The sequence below is a fragment of the Astyanax mexicanus genome, chromosome 5, assembly GCF_023375975.1.
Source record: "Astyanax mexicanus isolate ESR-SI-001 chromosome 5, AstMex3_surface, whole genome shotgun sequence".
Classification (NCBI taxonomy): domain Eukaryota; kingdom Metazoa; phylum Chordata; class Actinopteri; order Characiformes; family Acestrorhamphidae; genus Astyanax; species Astyanax mexicanus.
In genome coordinates, this window is record NC_064412.1 from 30,283,763 (window position 1) to 30,304,428 (window position 20,666).

Here is a 20,666-nt window from a genome sequence, read left to right on the forward strand (position 1 = left end):
AAACTGATGACTGCACTGATCTCCTGATTCTCCTTTAGGGTTGTCTCGTAGAGAGTTCCATTCATGGTTCATCAATTACAGCAAGTTATCTAGTTCCTGAAGCAGCAAAGTAGCCCGGACCAGCACACTATCACCACCATGTTTTACTTTGCATATGATGTTCTTTTTCTCAAAATTGTTTGTTAGTTTTTTGCCAGATGAAACAGGGCACTTCGAAAAATGTTCACTTTTGTCTCATCAGTTCACAGCACTTTTTCCCAAAGTCTTGGGGATCATCAAGATGTTTTAACAAATGTAAGATGGGTCTTTGTGTTCTTTTTGGTCAGCAGTGTTTTTTGCCTTGGAACTCTCCCATTGATACCATTTCTTTAATATATTTTTTTCATATCATTTTTTTATTTCTGATTTTGGCAGGGCCAATTTTGCTCCCCCTAAGCGCCGGCAGCTGATGGCAAAGCTGCATGTGCAGGGGTTCGAGCCTGCAACCTCCCCCTCAAAGTGGCAGCGCATTAGACCGCTGGACCACTCTGCGCCCTCCCATGGACACCATTTTTGGTCTCTTTTTTATTAGTAAATCATTAACACTGACCTTAACTGTGACCACAAGTTCTTTAGACATTGTTCTCTTGGATGAGTAGCCCATGCCCTTTTGGAGTAATTTTGGTAGGCTGGTCACTTCTGGGAAGGTTCACCAGTGTCCTATGTTTTCACCTTTTGTGAATAATAGCTCTCGCTGTGGTTTGCTGGAGTCTGAAAGCCTTAGAAATGACTTTGTAACCTTTTCCAGTCATTTTTTGTAATCTGTTCTTGAATTTCTTTAGATTGGGGCATAATTTGTTGCTTTTTTGAGATCTTTTAGCTGCTTCATGTTGTGCATGTTGTTCATGGTCTGGCAGTAATCAGACCTGGTGTGGTTAGTAGGGAAATTTAGTTTTTGTTTGGAAGTATATAAATATATTGTTAAACAGATCTGTACAAGAGGTTTTCCTTGTACATGAAAAACAAAATAACCAAGCAAAGAACCATTTACACAATGAAATGGTTATGTAAGTTGTGATGGTTCTATAGTGAACTTTTGTCTTTATTGAAGAACCCTCTTTAGAGACTTCTTGGCATAACATAAAACCATTTTTGAAAGGTCCTATTCTGAATGATGTACACACAAGGGTTGCTTTAACCATACATATATTTATGGTTCTTTGAGTTTGTCATGAGTCTGTATAGAAACACTGCCTTTACTGAAGAACCCTTATAGAACCAGGGGTTTTCTAAAGCATGATGGAAAAGCTCTATTGGACATTTACTAAGAAACGTTTTTTACGGCACACAGTTCATACATGTTTTAAATAATACATTTTCGTGATTTTTCATGAATTTTCCATGCCTTCAAGGCAAATTTTCATGATCATACGATGTTAAGAACATCAGTGCAAACATGGTCAATAAAACCAAAAATCAATTAAAACTATTATTAAAATTTAATATAGTAGGTCCAAAATGAATGACACACAATCTTTAATAATAAAAAGTGTGTCAGATCCTGAGAGCTCCATTGTGTAGAGCTAAATTACTTAATTAACTCTGATAAATACGATAAACAGAAACACAAAGAATTGTAGACCAAATTTCCAGATTTTCCAAAACTTTCTGGGTATTTTTATTTTTCCAAAACTTATCCAGGCCTGGAAATTGCTATTTTCAGATTCCATGACTTTTCCAGGTTTTTCATGACTGTACGAACCCTGCAGCAACAATTTTTTTTTATTACTAAATTAAGAAGAATTTTTCCAAACTGACTTTATAATAAAAACGTTAATAAAATAGTGTTTTTGAGTTCCCTAATAGCTTACTGTATTTGCATAAAAATGACAGATCCCTTAAACAGCTCATTCTGAAAGAAACTAAAACTGTCAAGAATATATAGAGCTGGTGGTATATTTTTATGTAAGTTATGTATTTGAGTTTATGTAATTTTTTTGTGCAAAGAACTTTGTGAACATGTTTTGTATAGCCCATAGACCTAAATATTCTAACTTGTGTAAAACGTGATGTATGAGTATGAGAAAAGAACGAACATCAGACTTGTGTTTAATTTGAAAAATATAAAACTTTAATAATAAAGGCTACATCTTTTAATAATTATAGATCAAAGTAAAATATTTAACTGAAAACTCTCTGTATAGTGTATAATTTACAGATTTGATAAAATAAAATGAAGTAAACAAAGTAAAGCAAAAACAAAAACAAAACAAAACAAAGTAAATGATATTTCTTAAAAGCTTAAAAAGTGTTTTAATTTTTAAACATAAAGCCCTTCTGAAAACCGAGGGAATAATAAACCCTGAAACAGGGTAGCACATGGTACGGTCCATGTAGGCACAGGTGCTGCACTGGTTCACAATGGATCATTCCAACATATAGGCCTTTTAGGTAGGATATGATGGATGGTTTATGGATCTGGTGGTATCTGTGTGGATTGGTTGTTGGATAACTCAGTATAACTAAGTATAGCTGTTAATAATGGAGAGCACTTGTATTCTATAAATATGTGATACTGTTAGATACTGATACTGAAGAGTACGGTTTATATCAGATAGCTTGAGCTGAACTTACATTACGGAGAAGCAAAGCATTTAGGGTTAATGTCTGTGGGCTGATCTGAGGGCATCACTGCATGTATTTTAGTGCTGCCCTCAGAGCAGCAAGGGAATCAGTGTTAGTTTTGATGCTTTTGAATATTTATTTCTCGTATTCTGAATATTTCATGGCATTTTATCCATGTATAATGTTTTTATATTACTTATTTAATATTATTTATTTAATAGTAATAATATAATTTAATTGCATAAAAAATTTACTTATTTTTGGAAGCAATCTAAACTAAACCAAATACAACAAGAGAGGTTATTAAAAAAACAAAAAAAACATCTTAAAACATTCTAGGGAATAAATAGACACAAGCTGAGTTATCTCACTAAATTTCTATAAGATATATTGAGAACAATATATTTAAGATGACCTTTTCAATATTTTTCCACAGGCCTAAAATTGCTTTGGAAAATAGATTAACAAATAAATAACAAAAGGAGTATCTGCTGACTGATCATGGCTGTATCATTATTTTTTCTTTATATGGTCATAACATCATTATTTTTATTTATTCTAATATTCTTTTGCTCAGTTTATTATTTTATTCATGATTATCAGTTCAATTATCAGCCTACCTCTATTAGTTAAAGTACATGGAAAATGAAATGCTTTGGTTCACAGTAATGTAGTAATGCAGTATTAATATACGTCTTTTCTTACTTGTGTTGATGCAATGTCTGGTCAACAAACACTATGATACAACTGGACGTGAATGTAAATATATATGTCTGTAAATATAAATGTAGAAGAACTGCTGTAGTGGAAAGAGAGACCTAGGTTTAATAGAGCAGCTGAGAATGTGCTGGAAATGGGACGGAACCACTAAATAGCATCTACTCACTGTTACAAGTAAGATTTTAGGGGTTCTTCAATTTGAAACTGAGGAAGAACCCTTTTTTAAGGTGCTTTGAGGAACCTTAAGGAAACCGTTTCGTTAAAGAGTCCATAAAGCGCACTTTCAAACTTAAAAAAAAAAACAACCCAGAAAAAAGTCCTTGTAACAGTGAGGAGGATGTAATGTGAGAAGATCTCCTAAAAGGAGAAGAAGTAGATACCGCACAGGAAGCTTTCACTGACGACGCTACTGCAGCAGAACATTCTAAACATCCGAGGAGCTCTTCTGCTACGACGCCATCGCTGCCTACACTCCGACGAGACTCCGATCACAGGGGTTTATATATATATGTGGGTGTTGCATTGGTAATAAAAGGAACTGAACCAATGTTTCGAAAGCAGCGTGTCCGTTCCGTGGACGTGGGGGTCGGGAGAAGGTGGGATAGTACAGTTTCAATAAATAGATAATAATAAAAAAAAACATTTAAAATTATTTAGATCATCTTTTAAAATTATACATGTATATATACACATAGGACTGTATGTATATACACACACGTATAGACATCTCAGCATTGACACAAGCTTGATCCAGATCAGTCTAGCCACTGAACTAACTAACAAACTAACTGTCATCTCAGGTCTTCTTCAGTTCTTTATCTTCTTATCTTCATCTCCAGCTCTTCTTCAGTGGTTCTTCTGGTGAGGATTTTCCATGAGCAACCGCTCTTAAACGAACAACCAAAAAAAAAATAATAATAAAAATAAACACTACATTACCCAGAAGGCTGTGATTCTCGGGTTTCTAAGGCTGATTGGTTTTTCTTTTAACACATGAATAAAATGTTTCTTCATTGGTTGGTTCTTAGTGTTCCTTCAATAGCTCAATAGCTTCATCACAACCTGGGCAGTCCTCCACAAATATATTAACTCTAGATAGCTTAAAAAATAATCAAACAAACAAAACGAAACAAAACGAAACAAAAAGGAGATTCCAACGTTGTGCCAAAGAAAAAAACTAATAAGTCTCTATGCCAAGGAATGCACAGACGCTCCAGCCTCGCACGTGAAGTAGTGATGTCTGTAGTGGGTGGGGCCGAGTAAACGGTGGTCATTAGTGGAATAGTCCGTAGGAATAGTCTGTCCATGTCTGCAGTGGTTTGTTGGCTGATGGAGGAGAAGCTGGCTGAAGGTCTCCTTAGTCCATTCGCTCCACCTTCCCCAGAATCTTCCCCTCGTACATGGGGAGCACAGTTCCATCCTCCCAGATCTCCTCAAACACCGCACCACACTCAAACTCATCACTGGCCTTCTTAAAGTAGTACCTGCAACACATTAGAAAAAAAGAAAAAAAAAAAAAACATTAATACACTATTAATACAAAAAAAAAAACAGTTAAATAGTTAAATATTGCACAATTCATTCTCAATATACATATTTTTACATTGTATATTTACTAGGGCTGCAACTAATGATTATTTTGGTAGTCAACTAATCTGACAATATTTTTTTCCATTAGTCGATCAGTCAACGATTATTTCTTGCATGTCCTCCAGCTCTAAAAAAAACGATAGAAACAGCTGAACATGAGATTTAAAAGGCATTTAAATGTCTGGATTTTGCTTAAACAAAGAAAAGTACTAATATTTAGAGAGCAAATATGTGATCTGTTGTGTTTGGGCACTTTTGGAGACTCTTGGAGATTTACTCATCTCCCATCGCGCTTCTGTCCGCAGCACTCTGTGTAATGCAGTACTGTTACAAATGAACAATTAGTCGACAATGAAATTTGTAGTCAACAAATTTAAATAATCGACACGGTTGATTATATTGATTAATCGTTGCAGCCCTAATATTTACCATATTAACTTAAGTTACTGTTGGCGTATTGTGTTGGATAATTTACACAAGGCTGATATGAACATTCATATTAGCAGTTAATAAAAGAAGAAAGGATTAAATGGGAAATCATGTGAAATTATTATAACACATTCGTGATATATTTTATGTTCTAAATTTGCCACAAAATATAATCACTACTATAATATGATGCAAACTGTAAATAATATTATTATACCCGAATTCTACACGTATTACAGCTTTTTAAGTTCTTATTTCTTTATTTAATTTATTATTATTAAAGACTTGAGAACAATAAGGGAATCACATGTGCAATTACACAGAAAACAAGAAAAAGGGTTGAGATGGGTGATTTAGGAGGTTCTTGACCACAGCCTCATGAAGAAAGTGTGCAGATCTGTTATCAAAGCTAAATGCGGTACTTAGAAGGATCTAAAGTATCAAACCTATTTTGATTTTACACTTTTTGTTTACAGAATAATCCTGCATGTGTTCCTGTAGAGCTTTATAGCAAGAAAACACACTGAATGAGAAGAGGTGTGACTAAATTTTGACTGGTACAGGATATATGTTCCTATTTTATAAAAACTCAAATGTATTTGTGTTGCTGAAAACATTCTTAAATAAAATAAATTGACTAAAAGAACTATAACATTTCTTTCTTTCTATGAAAGGTGAAATACTGTGGTGGTGGTGGTGGTGATGCTATTAAACATCAGCCCTGAGACACTCAACAAGCTATACCTCTATAATAACAATGTAATAAATATCAGTACACACATCAATCACTGAATACTGAAGGTCTGAAAGAAATAGAAAGAGTGGTGTAATATCTGGTAGAGCAGGCGATACGGCCTGCAGCAGCTTTGGCCTTTTGACAGCACGACCAGGGATCTTCTCTGTGACCTCAAGGGTCTTCTAAAGGCCAAAGGTCGCATAGCCTTTGCAACCCCCCGCACAAACAGCAGTGAAGGTTGAGTTTGGGCTCTTTTCTCTGCCGAGCTCTTAATGATCTGAGGACTCTTTAAAGGGAGCAGGGATCAGCAGGGAAGATTTAATGATTGGCTTTGTAATGGAAAAATGCTCACTTGCCCCATATGTGTGGGGCGGCTTTGGAATTCCAGAGCCTGGCCGGGTTTACGGGCGAAGACTGAGTAACTCACACAAACAACGCATGTGTAGAGCTGTTTCTCCCCCTTTTTAATTTCTCTCACTCAGTCTGCTGTAATCATGGGAAGACTGGGCTTGTGACACACACACACACACACACACACACACACACACAAAGCTCATTCTAAACTGTTTTACTCAGCTGAAAGGTCTGAGCTTCTTTTACTTTAAATAAAATCTGGAGATAATATAAAGCGAAAGCTACAGCAGGTCTGGACTGCAGCTGAATGTAACCTAAAGCTTGTGAAAGCTCTGAACAGATAAGCAGGTTCCTCACAGTCATCTTCACCAAATTCTTCTACTAACTTAGGCAACATTTTCATCCCCTTACAGATCAAAGCTCAAACTCCAGCCCAGACTAAGCACAGCAAAGAGGATCGCACCGCCAACCAACCACGGAGCTAATGAGCAGATAAACCCAGAGAGGAGGAAGGAGGGAAAAGGAGAAAGAGAGAAGAAAGAGAGAACAAAGAGGAAAGATGAAACGCTATGAGATAAAATGAAAGGGGAGGAAATACATGAACAAAGAGAGGAAGAAATGGAGTAGGTAAACTATGGGAGAGCAAAAAGGCAATGAAAAAAATTAAAAGGAAAGAGGAAAAATCAGAAAGAAAGAAAGAAAGAAAGAAAGAAAGAAAGAAAGAAAGGGGGAAGGTAGGGAGAGAGAAAGAAAAAAGGGGAAGGGGGGATAAATTTATAAAAATTGAGGAAAGAAAGGAAAGAATGGGGAAAAGAAAGGAAATAAATAGGAAGAAAAATTTAAAAATGGGAAAAGCAAAAGAAAGACAATTAAGGAAAGAGCAAATGAAGAAACAAGATAGGGAGTGAAAAAAGAGGAAAGATCAAAAGAAAGACAGGGAAGAAGTAAGGAGTAAGAAAGTAAAAGAAAGAAAGAAAGAAAAGGAGGAAGAGGTCAAGAGAGAAGGACAGAAATCATTAAAATCATTAAATCAATAAAAAATGGAAGAAAAAATGAAAAAGGTAAGAAAAAAGACAGAAAAATAAAAGAGAGTGATGAAAGAAGGAAGGGAGTAACAGAAAAATGAAAGGGAAAGAAAAGAAAAAGTAAAAGAGAGAATGAGGGAAGAAAGAAGGTGAGATATAGAGAACATGATGCACAGAGAGAAAGAGAGAAAGGGAGATTTTAAGGAATAGGAAGAGATATACAGTGTAAGTGTGTGTGTGTGTGCAGAAAGAGAGAGAGAGGGAGAGAGAGAGAGAGAGAGAAGTGCGTGTTTAATGTGGCAGCGTTTAGCTGGTCGTCACATCTGGTATCAATAGGTTCTGGCAGAGCGGTTCTGTACAGCTCTTTGTTGGAAGGCTGGTGTGTTTAAATGACGCACGTCTACATTCAGATCTATGGAATCAGCCCTGATTCACTGAACTCTCCACTAACTGCCCTTTAACTCAACAGTGATAACACACACAACTCACAATCTGAATTACCTCACATACAACAGATCATTTACTCGGTTATAGATTCAGCAATCTATACGGCTTCTGTAAAGAGATCTACTGTCAGCTAGTAAAGCAAGAAATGAACAATCATGCTTTGGGTCGTAGTTATTGATTAATTATTGATTGATTTGATTAATGATGATGTAATATTGAGTAAAGAGAAGAGCCTGATATCTTGTCGGGGTATCTGTGTGGGATTATGTGCAAAAAAAGAGAGAATTAAATTGAAAATTTTCTGTATTTTCTAAATTGAAATTTTCTGTATTGAAAAGTTGACATAATCGGCAACATTGATTATAAAAATCAATTGACTCTTAATTTAAGTGCTGAGTACAGAAACACAATGGGGGAGGGTGAAGCGTTGCTCACTGCTCAATTTATACTCAGCTCGGTCACTGAAAGTTTTCAAACACAACAGATTAAATATTTTCTCATTAAATATCAGAATTTTTTTTTTATATTTAAACGTCTTTTAAAACGTATTTAAATGCCATGTTTAGCTGTTTTGACAGACTGAACTCTGGGAACTCTAGAAATCTAGGAACAGGCTCCATATACCCATAGAAAGCAAAGATGGAGGGCACTGGAGACATAATCAGTAACTAATTGACTAATCAATTACAAAAAATGATCATTAGTTGCAGCCTAATTTTGTAGCATGAATATATGAACATTCCCAGCAGGTACCAAGTGTTCATTTGGAAACTAACTAATTGAACAAATATTGAATTTTGGTTTTTAATAAAATCTTAACATTGTACAGAGTCAAAGTCGAATTAGACAGATGTTGAATTCTAACATATCAACAAGTTTAATCGAACAATGTTATATAAAGTAATATAAAAATAACAATGCAATAAAGTTTAGGAGACATCAGGTTTTTGTTACCAGACCTCACCATATTACCAAATGCTGGTATAAATATATATATAATTTTTTTTTTACGTCAGTCTGATGTTGGCATGTAACATTCAGAGGATGTTGGTCACACTTAGTGACCATGACAAAGTTTGGTCACCAAGCCTTTTTTGGTTTTCTGTGATGGAACGTTTTTAAAAGGGACGGTTTTTAGCCGCTGTCTAGACGTTCTAAGCCGCCAGTTGGAGATCCTCTGTGTTTAGTGGCCGAGTTCAAAGGAGCCCAGTAAATGTTCCAAATTTCTCATGCTGAAGATGCACGCCCGTGGAAGGTTAGCGGAGGGGGCAGGAGGTGCCCTTGATGCTGCTGATGTAATCCTGGGAGGAATCCGAGAGGCCGTCAAACACAGCAGCTCACTGGGCAGAAAATAATGGGGCTCGGGCTTCAAAGCCTTGCTTATTAAGAATGCCTTAGCATGGGAATCAGTGACCAAACACAATCCGCACCCCCCCACCCCCCCACCCCTCCTGCTCCTTTGGCTATGGTGAGCTTACCGGGTGCTCCTGCTGTTAGGGGCCTTCCCTCTTTATATCTATCACACACACACTGGGGTGTGCATTGCAATGCACTGCTCCGAACTGCATCATTTCTGCATCACTTTTGGGCTGAGAACAAGTGAGTAAATATGATGGTTCCTGACAATGCGAGCTTTTATAAAAAAAAGGGACTTTTAGAACTTTAAAACATAAATAGCAGGTGTAAAAGCAGACGTCTTGGATCATTGTCTGGACCAAAGAACCAACATTAAAGCCTATGACTATATAAAATATTTATATACAGCTCTTAAAAACTTAAAAACGATGAGTTTCTTTATTTTTACCTAATTGAAAACCTTTGGAATATAATCAAGAGGAAGATGGATGATCACAAGCCATCAAACCAAACTGAACTGCTTACATTTTTGCACCAAGAGTAAAGGCATAATGTTATCCAAAAGCAGTGTGCAAGACTGGTGGAGGAGAACATTCCAAGATACATAGAAACCAGGGTTATTCTGCCAAATATTAATTTCTGAACTCTTAAAACTTTATGAACATGAACTTGTTTTCTTTGTATTATTTGAAGTCTGAAAGCTCTGCATCTTTTTTTTATTTCAGGCATTTCTCATTTTCTGCAAATAAATGCTCTAAATGACAATATTTTTATTAGGAATTTGGGAGAAATGTTGTCCGTAGTTTATAAAATAAAACAACAATGTTCATTTTACTTAAAGATATACCTATAATTACCTAAAAAATCAGAGAAACTGTAGAATTTTTTTTTTTAGTAGAAATGAGGCCAAAATTGTAATGTGCCAAACCTTGCGCACATTTTGCCGCAACACCTCCACATTCAGAACTGTAAACACTAGATAAACCATCACACACTGAAACTGACAATGAATAAAGCTAGACGAATTACCTGTAGTTGCCTTTCTTTCGGAGCTGCTCTTTAAAATGGCCGAGAGTGAGGCTGTGGGTCTTCATTAGCCTGCGGTACGGAATCTCCTCTCCGCAGAAGAAATAGGTGACCACCAGCTCCGAGCCAGAGGGGGCGCTGGAGTGACCGGTGCTGGGCCTTCGCTGTTCTTTCCACCTTTGGAGGAAAAACATAAGATATAACATGTTGAGAGGTTGAACTTAAGCTCTTAGGCTAAAGCTAAGTTTAGTAGCTGAGACATATTTGAACGTTTATACTTGGAAATGGCTTTTTACATTATTGGTGTCCATCAAAAAGCATGTATCCGCATACAGTATGTTTTTTATAAAACTGTTCAATCTGTTATGATGGACATATTTCATCACCTGGTGTAAACTCTTCAAAGAAGAGAAGGTTAAAACTCATTAATGATTCCAGAAAAATCACTGGACAATCAGGGGTGTCTACAATCATCATTACCACCACTGTTTAACATTGCAAAGGACTCTACAAGACCTGCCTAATGTTTTGGAGATGATCTGGCCCAATCGGGTCTCAGATTCTTACATTTGTTAATTTTTCCTGGTTTCAAAGACAACATCAACTTTAGAAACTAAAGCTATATTAAGAGAGCACTTTAGTTTCTGAATCAGTTTTTCGGATTTTACTATTTCTAGGTTTATATTTGAGTAAAATGAACCTTGTTGTTTTATTCTCTAAACTACAGACAACATTTCTCCCAAATTCCAAATAAAAATATTGTCATTTAGAGCATCTATTTGCAGAAAATGAGAAATAATGCAAAGAAAACAAGTTCATATTCATAAAGTTTTAAGTGTTTAGAAATCAATGCATCAATGTTTTAATGCATCTTGGCATGTTTTCCTTCACGAGTCTTACACATTGCTTTTGGATAACTTTATGCCTTCACTCCTGGTGCAAAGATTCAAGCAGTTCAGCTTGGTTTGATGGCTTGTGATCATCCATCTTCCTCTTGATTATATTCCAGAGGTTTTTAATTTGGTAAAATCATTTTTTTCCAATCCACACAAGCTGGGCTGGGTTCTGCATTAAATAAAGCATGTCCTTCACAAACGAAGCAAAGAAAAGACAGTAGAGTCTGAGGAGAGCAGAAAGTGTGATTGGCTGTAATGTGAAGGCGGCGGCGCAGGGCTGTTGTGCTGAGCGGGATGGCTCTGGCAGGGTTGCCCGCGTTTGATGGATGATAGGGCTTTGTGTCAATGACTGGTCTTTGCACAAATCATCCGATCGCTTGCTAAGAGACCCCAACAGGCTTTTGATTTGGCCTTCCTCCACCTGTCCTACCTCCCTCCCCCTACCCGTGCACACGCGATGGTCCAGCTCAACCTGTGCACAGTGGTGCACTGGCAGGCTCGGATAGGCCGGACCGGACCAACATGTGCGGCAGGGGTGGCCAAAGGGCAAGCCCGCCCAAAAGAGCCGTGAAGCTTTTCATTCACTTCCAGGCCTTTGTTAGCGTGGCTTCAGATGGCGATGCTTCGCCCTGAGACAGCTGGCCGGCTAAAGGTCAGCCAATTAAAGCTCAGAAGAGCCTGCGAGGGTGTTTGTGTGTGTGTGTGTACGCTGGCTGTCAGGTGGCTGTGGCCAAACATCAAACAGCTCTGCAGAACACCAACGTGCGTGGCAAAAAATATTGTAGGGCTTGTTAAAACCAGAAGAAGACTTTTATTGTCTCCAACTTGAATCGCAGGACATCGCTCCCTCTTTTGTGCTGTTTTTTAGAAGGAGAAGCACGTTGGATTTGTGCATTCCCACCTAATAATAATAAAGAGTAATTGTTTTCACCAAAATTTTTTTTTTAAAAACATTAACATAAAACATACTCGTCCATCTGCAGGGCAGGGCTGATGAGATTGGATCCAGCGTTGGGGAAAAGAGACGGATGCACTCGTTCTCTCTGCAGACTGGACGCCGAGTGCCTGCGGGTTGAAGAGATAGAAAGATAGATAGATAGAGTTGTGTGTTAGAAGAGGAGGCCGAGCTGACAGATTCCAAATAACAGTGAAACAAACTCCAGCGGAGACTTCTGGGCAGGAGTTCTTTGACATTTCTTTTTGATTTCTGGACTCGAGGCAGCGCACGAACGTGGAAGAACAGAGTTCAGCTGCACTTCAAATGGAATGTCATCAATGTTACCAAGAGTTCTCAGGCCATATTCTTCTCAAACCCAATGTCAACGCCATCAAAAGCGTTCTTAAGAACTCTTCTTAAGAGTAAAGACGATGTGGACGTCAAAAAATGTTGACGCTTCACAGAGTGGTTATAACACAATCAGATCTATATGCAGAACAGAGATGTTTCAGGATTCTAGGCTGGGAGACTGGAAGTTAAGACTAGGTACCTTTGTTTAGTGGGTTTGGAGGCTTCCTCCAGCCTCCGGCAGGCTTCTTCAAGTTGGGTCAGTGTGTTGGGTGGGGGTAGAGGAGGCATGGTGGGGTCCTGGACGAAAGGATGACCTGGATGGTGCCTTTGGGCGTGACCGCCTACTCCTCCGCCGCCCCATAAGGGTGTCTTTGAGGAGGACATGGGTTCTGTGGGGTGGGTCTTCTTCAGTCCTTGGGAACTGTAAAGAAAGAGAGAGAGAGGTCCATCTACATTTTAGACTGGAGCTTCTGAAGGACTGAAATGTTTGACTGAATTTAACTGTATAAATATAAATTCAAAAGTTCTATATGTGGCTCACCTGTGTGGTTTATGCCTGCCCTGCCTTTCACTTCCTAAGATCCACTGCCAGACGTTTTGAGATCTATCCGTACCATCTAAAGGCAGTTGAGGAGAGCTGCTGCCCTCTCCGCTGGACTGGCAGATACTCATCCCATCGCTGGCCTTACTGGGACGTTTGGACAGCATGCCAGTTCTCCTAGATGAGAAAAAAGAGGACTTGTTTACTTCTTGTTGTAATTAAAACTGCATTCAAAATTAAAATAAAGACCAAAATGACCAAAATAGCAGCGAAACCAAAAAAAAAACTCACCCTGCTGGAAGCTCAGCTGGACTGTGGCATCGCTGGAAGGAGTAATCGGAGCCCCCTGCCGACCCCAGACACTGGGCAACTCGATGGGCTGCCTCCGCCTCAATCTGCTCCTTGCTCTTGGGCGGGGCTCCGTGATGGTGGTGGATGTAGTGATGGTGGATGTGCTTGCTGGAGGGCTGGGGGCCTGCCGGAGACACCTTGCCCAGGATGGAGTAGGGTCCGTCGGATAAGGGGCTGGAGCTAGAGCCCTGGTGATGGTGCTGGTGGTGGTGATGGCTGTGGTCGGGGGAGCGAGAGCGTGGAGAATAGACAGGGACGCCAGGGGACTGACAACCGGGGGTCTTTAGAACTCTGGAGAGATGGTCGTCCAGGATCGCCTGAGGATCTTCCTCGCAGAATCCGGATGGGAGGAGGCTGAGGGAGGCAGGAGGCTGGGGAGCTGCCACCTCACCTTCGTCTCGCTCTTCTTCCTAAACAAGCAAGACAACACAACATAGAGATGTGGTCAAGGCTTAGGTTACATATGACCTAATCGTTAGGTGTCGAATCTTAAAGTTTGTGGCAAATGTTGCTAATCGTATCAAAAATGGCTACAGCAACCTAGATGTTTGGTGTCTGTACTTCATTTCTGGGTAAAGTGTGGCTAATCGTATCAAAATTGACCACAGTAACATGGCTGTTTGGATTTTGGTCTTCATGTTTGGGTCAAATGTGGCTAATCGTATTAAAAATGGCTACAGCAACCAAGCTGTTTGATGTCTGTACTTCATGTTTGGATTAAATGTTGCTAATTGTATTAAAAACGACCACAGCCACCCAATTGTTAGATGTCAGATCTTTAAGTTTAGGTTAAATGTTGCTAATTGTATCAAAAACAACCACAGCAACCTAGGTAACTTAGGTGGAGGATGTTACTAGTGTTGTGTAGTTAATAGTGAGTAAGTGGAAGAATTAACTCTATATGTAATCCCCAGATGTTAGGCGCAGGATTTTTCATCTTCCTGCCTTATGTTACATAATCCGTATTAATTACAACAATGTAATTATTAGCATTAGCTTCTTAATAAGCACTGAGTATTTAGTGAAAAACCAACCAGACCAGCTGAACACAGTCTGAATTGACTGTTGTCAATACCTAATTGAGTGCCGCCCAGTCCAGTGGTCAGAGGTCACATGGCTCAAGGGGTTGAAAGGTTTGGGTCTGGGCACTTATGCGCAAGAGTCGCCCTCAGGTCCATCATCAAAGCAGCTTTTGAGTGGCTAATTTTCAGGTTAAGTATGGTGCGGTTTGGTGCGGCCGCTGTCTGCATGGTGAGCATTGTGTTACGCGTGGAAAGCTATTAGCTACATTAGCAGCGTCTGAATGCGTGAATTGTTCTGTTAATGAGAACTTCTGTTAATTAAGGTCAGCTCGGGTTAGTGCAGACGCTCACCTCCTGTATCTGCTGCAGCCTCTCCTCCAGACAGCTGAGCGTGTCCTGCTCGCGCTTCAGCTTCTCCAGCCGGGCGATCAGCTCCGCAGCGAACGCAGACGGCTCTACCGGAGCCATCTCCCTCGGCAGCCGGTGTGTTCTCTACAGGTGAGAAACACAGGAGAGAGAGAGAGAGAGAGAGAGAGAGTGTTAAAATGAGAGAGTGAGTGAGGGAGGTGTAGTTTGTGTTGATTGGGATTGTGCTGAAGATCAGAAGGAAGCAGAACCGTCTCATAATTAGGCTAAACCCCTATTTGGAGCTGGATTGGTTTTATCTGGGGAGACTCTTTAATTCAAGCAATTACAGACACGGTCTGTGTAATTCAGTATCAATCCACTCTCTGTTTTAAATCCAGTATGAATCTGTATTATGAAGTAAACGTCATTTTACTACACACAATTCTGACAACAGTCAGCAAGTGAATCAGATCCAGCATTTTATAGTTTTTACAGTCTCAAAATATTAAATATGGACTGATTTCAAGCCAGTATGAATCTGCAGTGTGTTGTTTTCACATACTTAGAGTATGGATTAGAGTAAATCTAATCCAGTATGAATCTGCAGTGTGCCATTGCATGTTCTCAAAGTAATAATTGTAGAGAAAATCCAATTCAGTATGAAGCTGCAGTGACTTGTGACTTTCTTATTTTTACAGCTGTAGAATAAATAAATCCAGTATGAACCTACAGTATGTGTAGTTTTTCAAATTTGACAATATTTCTTGTAGAATGATTTTATTCCAGTATGAATCAGCAGTGTCTTCTTTCTACAGTCTCACAGCAAAGTTTTTGAGTGATACTAATCCAGTATGAATCTGCAGTGTCTTGTTTCTCCATTCTCACATGAATAATTCCTAAGCGAAGTAAATCCAGTATGAATTGAGCTGGAAACCCCTGAAAAAGTTGGTGCATAGTACATGAGCGTGTGTGTGTTTCTTAACGCTTCCATCTAGAACCTAAGCCCTTGCACTGACCCTGAATCCTCGAATACCCTTCATCTCCCTCTCTACTCCTCTTCCTCCTTTAATGCCAACTGCCAACAGTACTGCCAGCCTTGGGCAAGAGCTGGACCAGCACACACACACACACCACCCATGCCATCAGCGTGGAGGCTCTGAAGTCAGCCAGCTTCAAAGAACCCTTGTCAAACATCAAACACACGCAAGGAGAGGGGGGCGATGGGGGGGGCAGGCTTTTAAATCTCAGAATAAAAGCCAGATAGACAGAAAAAAAAGGGAGCAGGGGGACAAAATTAAAAGAAGAGGAGAAAAAAGGGAGGAAGAGGAGGAAGGAGGGAGATATGAAGGGAGGGATGGAGGACGGAGAGTGGAGCCGAGGACCACAGAGATCAGAGAGAGGGGAGAAGTAATCCATTTCCTTGCTGTGTATAAAACATCTCCCAGAATTCGCCGCTGAAAAAAAAAAAAAAAAACACACGCCGCCACACTTTTAAACAACTTTCTGACGCCGTTTCCTGTCTTTTGATCTCGTCTTTTATATTGTGGTTCCTTTTCTTTTGTGGCAGAGATGAAGGGATGAGGAGCGGAAGAGTGAGAGAAAAGAAGTCATCTGTTTTTTTTTTTTTCCTCTCACTGTGTATAAAAGCACCTCGGTGCGACGGCACGACTGTCCCACAATCCTTTATAAACTTTTTTTGTTGTTTGTATGTATGTGTGTGTGTGTGTGTGTGTGTATAAGTGTGTGTGTCCTGTTTCCTGTTTTTCTTGTGTGCTTCTCCTTCTTTGTGGCGAGGATGAACAGATGAGAAGAAAGGATGAAACAGAGAAGAAAGAGAGAAGAAAAGCTTCCGGCAAGAGTCCCGCCTGCTGCATGGGGGCCCCTGCTGCCTGGGGCCCGGAGCATCATGGGAAAATGAGCCATGTCTAAAATCAGGGGGGAGAGATTAAAGGAAAAGTGGAAGAGGAAGACGGAGGAACACACACTCTTTCTCTCTCTCTCTCTCTCTCTCTCTCTCTCTTTATCGCAGACACAACCACAACACACACAAACACACAATGACTTTAGCATATATATATATCCTAGTTTTTCCTATACTGACTCACCGATCACTCAAAAAAAAAAAAAAAAAAACACACATAAAAGTCCCCTTACTAAAACTCCTCCTCCCACAAAAGCCTCTCCCAGATCCCGCTGAGCCCTACACCATGGGGAGATCAGAGAGGGTGGGTGGGGGTTACCAGGGGAGGAGAAGAGGGAGAAGAGAGTGGGGGAGGTTTACTGCGACAAAAACATGAGGAAAGAGAGAGAGAAACAGAGAGAGAGAGAGAGCAGGAGAAGGAGGAAGGAGGAGGAGGAGGGTGGCTGTGGTGGTGGTGGTTGGAAGGTGGAGTGGAGGGAAGGGTAGGGGGGGCTTCTCGGCTGGAGGTTGTCACCAAAGAAGCCACACACAAGCTGCCTGCATTCATCCTCTGATCAAAGGCAGGTTGGTGGAGAAGGGGGGGGGTCTGGGGGTCTGGGGGTGGTTAGCTGGATGATTCGCTGAGCATCAGCTCCTGCTCTCACTTCCAGATCCTGACCACTTGACCTCTGAAACACCCCGACAACCCCCTGCCCCCCTCCCCCCACCACCCCCTCCACACATCGGATCATACCTTGGAGAGCATCTAGTCTTCTACAATCTGGTCCTGGAGATACTCTTAAAACATAAAGGCTTCACAAGCTGCCTCTCGGCTTTAAGATAACCCTTCAATTGGCGAAGAACCTTTGTACTGCACCAAACAACAAAAAGCCCCACCACACTTCTCATTTACACAGATAAATCTTCAAAAGAAGCTCATCTTCATTAGAAGCTTCTTCAGAGAACTCATTAGGTTCTTCTTCTTCTTCTGTGGTGGTTGTGGTTTTTGACAGAAGTCCTCTTCAACATTTATATTATTGGGTCAGGTGTGACAATGTTTCAGTGTTTCACTCACAATGTTTTAGAACGATCCCTGGCCTAGAAATATGAACTTCAGGAAAATCAGGACTAACAACGGGAGCCGGATTCAAGAAGCAGAATTTGAGTTGGAGTTTAGAATTTATTTTGAATGAGAAAAAAACTAATCTATGGTCATTAGTCAATGATCGATGATCAGAACTAGGTATAGTTTGAAGAATCACAATTAGAATTTAGTTTGATAATCAGAGTCACATTCAAGGATGAAAACTTGGTCCAGAATCCGGATTCAGAAGAAGAGCTGCGGTCTAGAATCCAGAAGCTGAATCAGATTTGGCGATGTGAAATGTGTTCAGATTTCAGATTCAGAAGAGACACATTTTGTGGATTAGATCTGGATTTAGATTCTACATTCAGAATTAGACTTATGTTAGAAAACCGAAGACACATTTGAGGTGCTCAGAAATAGATTTAGATTCAAGACTCAGAATTAGAATCATGTTCTTAACTCAAGTCACATTCAAGAATCAGAACTGGATTTAGATTGAAGATTCAGAATTAGAATCATGTTCTCATCTCAAGTCACATTCAAGAATCAGAACTGGATTTAGATTCAAGATTCTGAATTAGAATCATGTTCTAAAATCAATGACATGTTTGAAGATCAGAACTGGATTTAGATTCTAGATTAAGAATCAGAATCCTGTTCTAAAATCAATGACACTTCTGAGAATTAGAGCTGGATTAAGATTTAAGACTCAGAATTAGAAGCATATTCTAAAATCAAAGACACATCTGAGAATCAGAACTGGCTTTAGATTCAAGACTCAAACTCAATTAGATTTATGAATTACAATTCTAAGATCAGGACTGGGTTTATAGAGTTAGTTAGATATAGTTTGTCTACTTCTAGACTTCTTCACCCTCAACCATATTCTATACAGTCAGAACCGGATATAGGTTTTAGATTCAGACTCAGAGTCAAGGTTTTAGAATCGGAATGAGATTCTAATCAGTTCAAACCCTTTCCAACATCACATACACGCTGGGGTGTGGAAGCATCAGTAGGTTTATTTCCTGACATCTATGGAGATACTTCAGGGAGGGGAAGGGGGGGTTGAAAGAGGGGAGGAAAAAATTCATATGCTAATACTGTCTTTCATTTATAGTCTTTTATATGAAAATGAGGGAAGCGGAAGAATATAATATTCTGTCAAAACACAAGCTTGGAAATATAAAACACCATTCCCACATGGGGAGAGGGACCCAGCTGGCAGTGGGAGCCATTGATCTGGGAGTGCGGCGGGAGAAGCGGAGGAGATAGGAGGGGGAGAAAAAGAGGGACAAGTCTTACGGGAAAGTGGGGGAGCGAAACTTGTCCGTTGATCTTGACGCTCCGGTGCATCTCCCGCTGTAGCTGCTTCTTCATGCCCAGCTTGTATGGAGGAATCCCATCCCTGTCGGAAAAACAAAAGCATACTTTTAAAGCCGACTACGGTCACTCGTAATAATATCAAACGCAAAAAAACTCCTTCGGCTTCAGACTAAACAGAGGGTCGAGTTTCGGACTCTAAACTAATACTCCTGCCAGAACAAAAGAAAGGCCTGGTTTGGTTTGGAAACGCTTTGCTGACCCATTATCTTTTATTATTCCAAAACATTTCCGAGAGGGAAACTTGCTTTGATGGGCACATACCACAGCTTTCCCCCCGACGGAGGACTTCAGTAACCCCTCCACCACTTACACCTCTATCTCATCTCATTCTCCACCACCAACAACACCAACCAACCCCCAGCCGTTTCAGCTCCTCCAACACATTAAGCACATTAGCAGCACAACACACCTTGTCTTAATGACTTCGGATGGGCCCCCGGGGGCCGCCGTTTACTGCCCGGAGCTCCGAAAGCAACGTCAACATCGGCTCTCTCTCCCCCGCTGAGGGCGTCAGAGAGGAATCAAAGGCTGGAGCAATCCACCAACACCACACGGAACAAACACCAGGACAGCGGGCTTCACTTTCTAACGGCTAATCCCAAAAAACACAGACTGTTGAATCTGAAGAGGCTTAATGAGGCTCCAGCTTTTTCTGGAGTTTATGCTCTTTTGTTTTGTCTTTCATTACAAACCCAGTATCCCAGACCCAGAAATGACTTCCATTACTAAACCCAAAGCAAAAAAAAAAGAAGCAAAGTGCCTAAAAAAGCCTAAAAGGCTTTAAAACCACTTAAATAAGTATTTCCAGCCTCTCTTTATAGGTACTGCGCCTTTAAGACCAAAAAATATACATGTGATCTCTGTTCTGATTGGCAGTCTTGTGTCCTGTAAGCAGTCTAGACTGAAACACTCCTTATAACTTCTACATGAGTGGAGCTAAAGTTATGTATGACATTTTAAAGTATGTCTTGTAAATGCATCAGTTTTTGTGACGTCACAAAGCAAGGAAATGTTTTGGAATAATAAAAGATAATGGGTCAGCAAAGCGTTTCCAAAACTAAATCAGGCCTTTCTTATATTCGTCTCTGTTAGGAATATTAGTTTTAAGACAGTACCAAAAAATATATTTACACCATACATCAGAAAATGGATTAAAATACAGTTTTATATATATATATATATATATATATATATATATATATATATATATTACCATCAAACTGCTCACAGGAGTTTAATTACTTTATTCAAATTGACTCTATGATTCTATAACTCTATAATCATGCATGGTAGAAATCTTTGAGGCTGTAACATAAGCACTTAACATAAAAGTATAAGCAGCTTTTTGCATCTAAAAAGTATTGAATATACTGGGGAATGGATATAGATATGGATATACACTCTATATTAGGAAAACAGAGCAAAATTCAGTTATTCCTCATAACATTTGGGCTCTAATAGCTTTTATCAACACAATAAACGATGCGTCTCTGTCCTGCAGTCCTGTCTTGTCCGGACATCTTTAATCAGAGAAGACTCACTCTTTCAGCTGGACACTAT

General features: G+C 39.7%; 1 protein-coding gene across 3 annotated transcripts in view; it reads right to left on the reverse strand.

Moving 5' to 3' along the window:
- Positions 1–2,105: 2,105 nt before the first annotated feature.
- LOC103044632 (axin-2) overlaps positions 2,106–20,666 on the reverse strand; it is a 116,065-nt gene continuing 97,504 nt past the window's right edge. For all 3 annotated transcript variants that reach the window (XM_049479197.1, XM_049479195.1, XM_007252125.4), the window contains 8 exons: positions 19,026–19,128; positions 14,737–14,877; positions 13,304–13,773; positions 13,013–13,189; positions 12,671–12,892; positions 12,153–12,248; positions 10,291–10,464; positions 2,106–4,808 (listed from right to left, as the gene is read on the reverse strand). In XM_049479197.1, the coding sequence (XP_049335154.1) occupies positions 4,682–4,808; positions 10,291–10,464; positions 12,153–12,248; positions 12,671–12,892; positions 13,013–13,189; positions 13,304–13,773; positions 14,737–14,877; positions 19,026–19,128 (1,510 nt within the window). In that variant the 3' untranslated portion in view covers positions 2,106–4,681. The remainder of the gene's footprint in view (positions 4,809–10,290; positions 10,465–12,152; positions 12,249–12,670; positions 12,893–13,012; positions 13,190–13,303; positions 13,774–14,736; positions 14,878–19,025; positions 19,129–20,666) is intronic.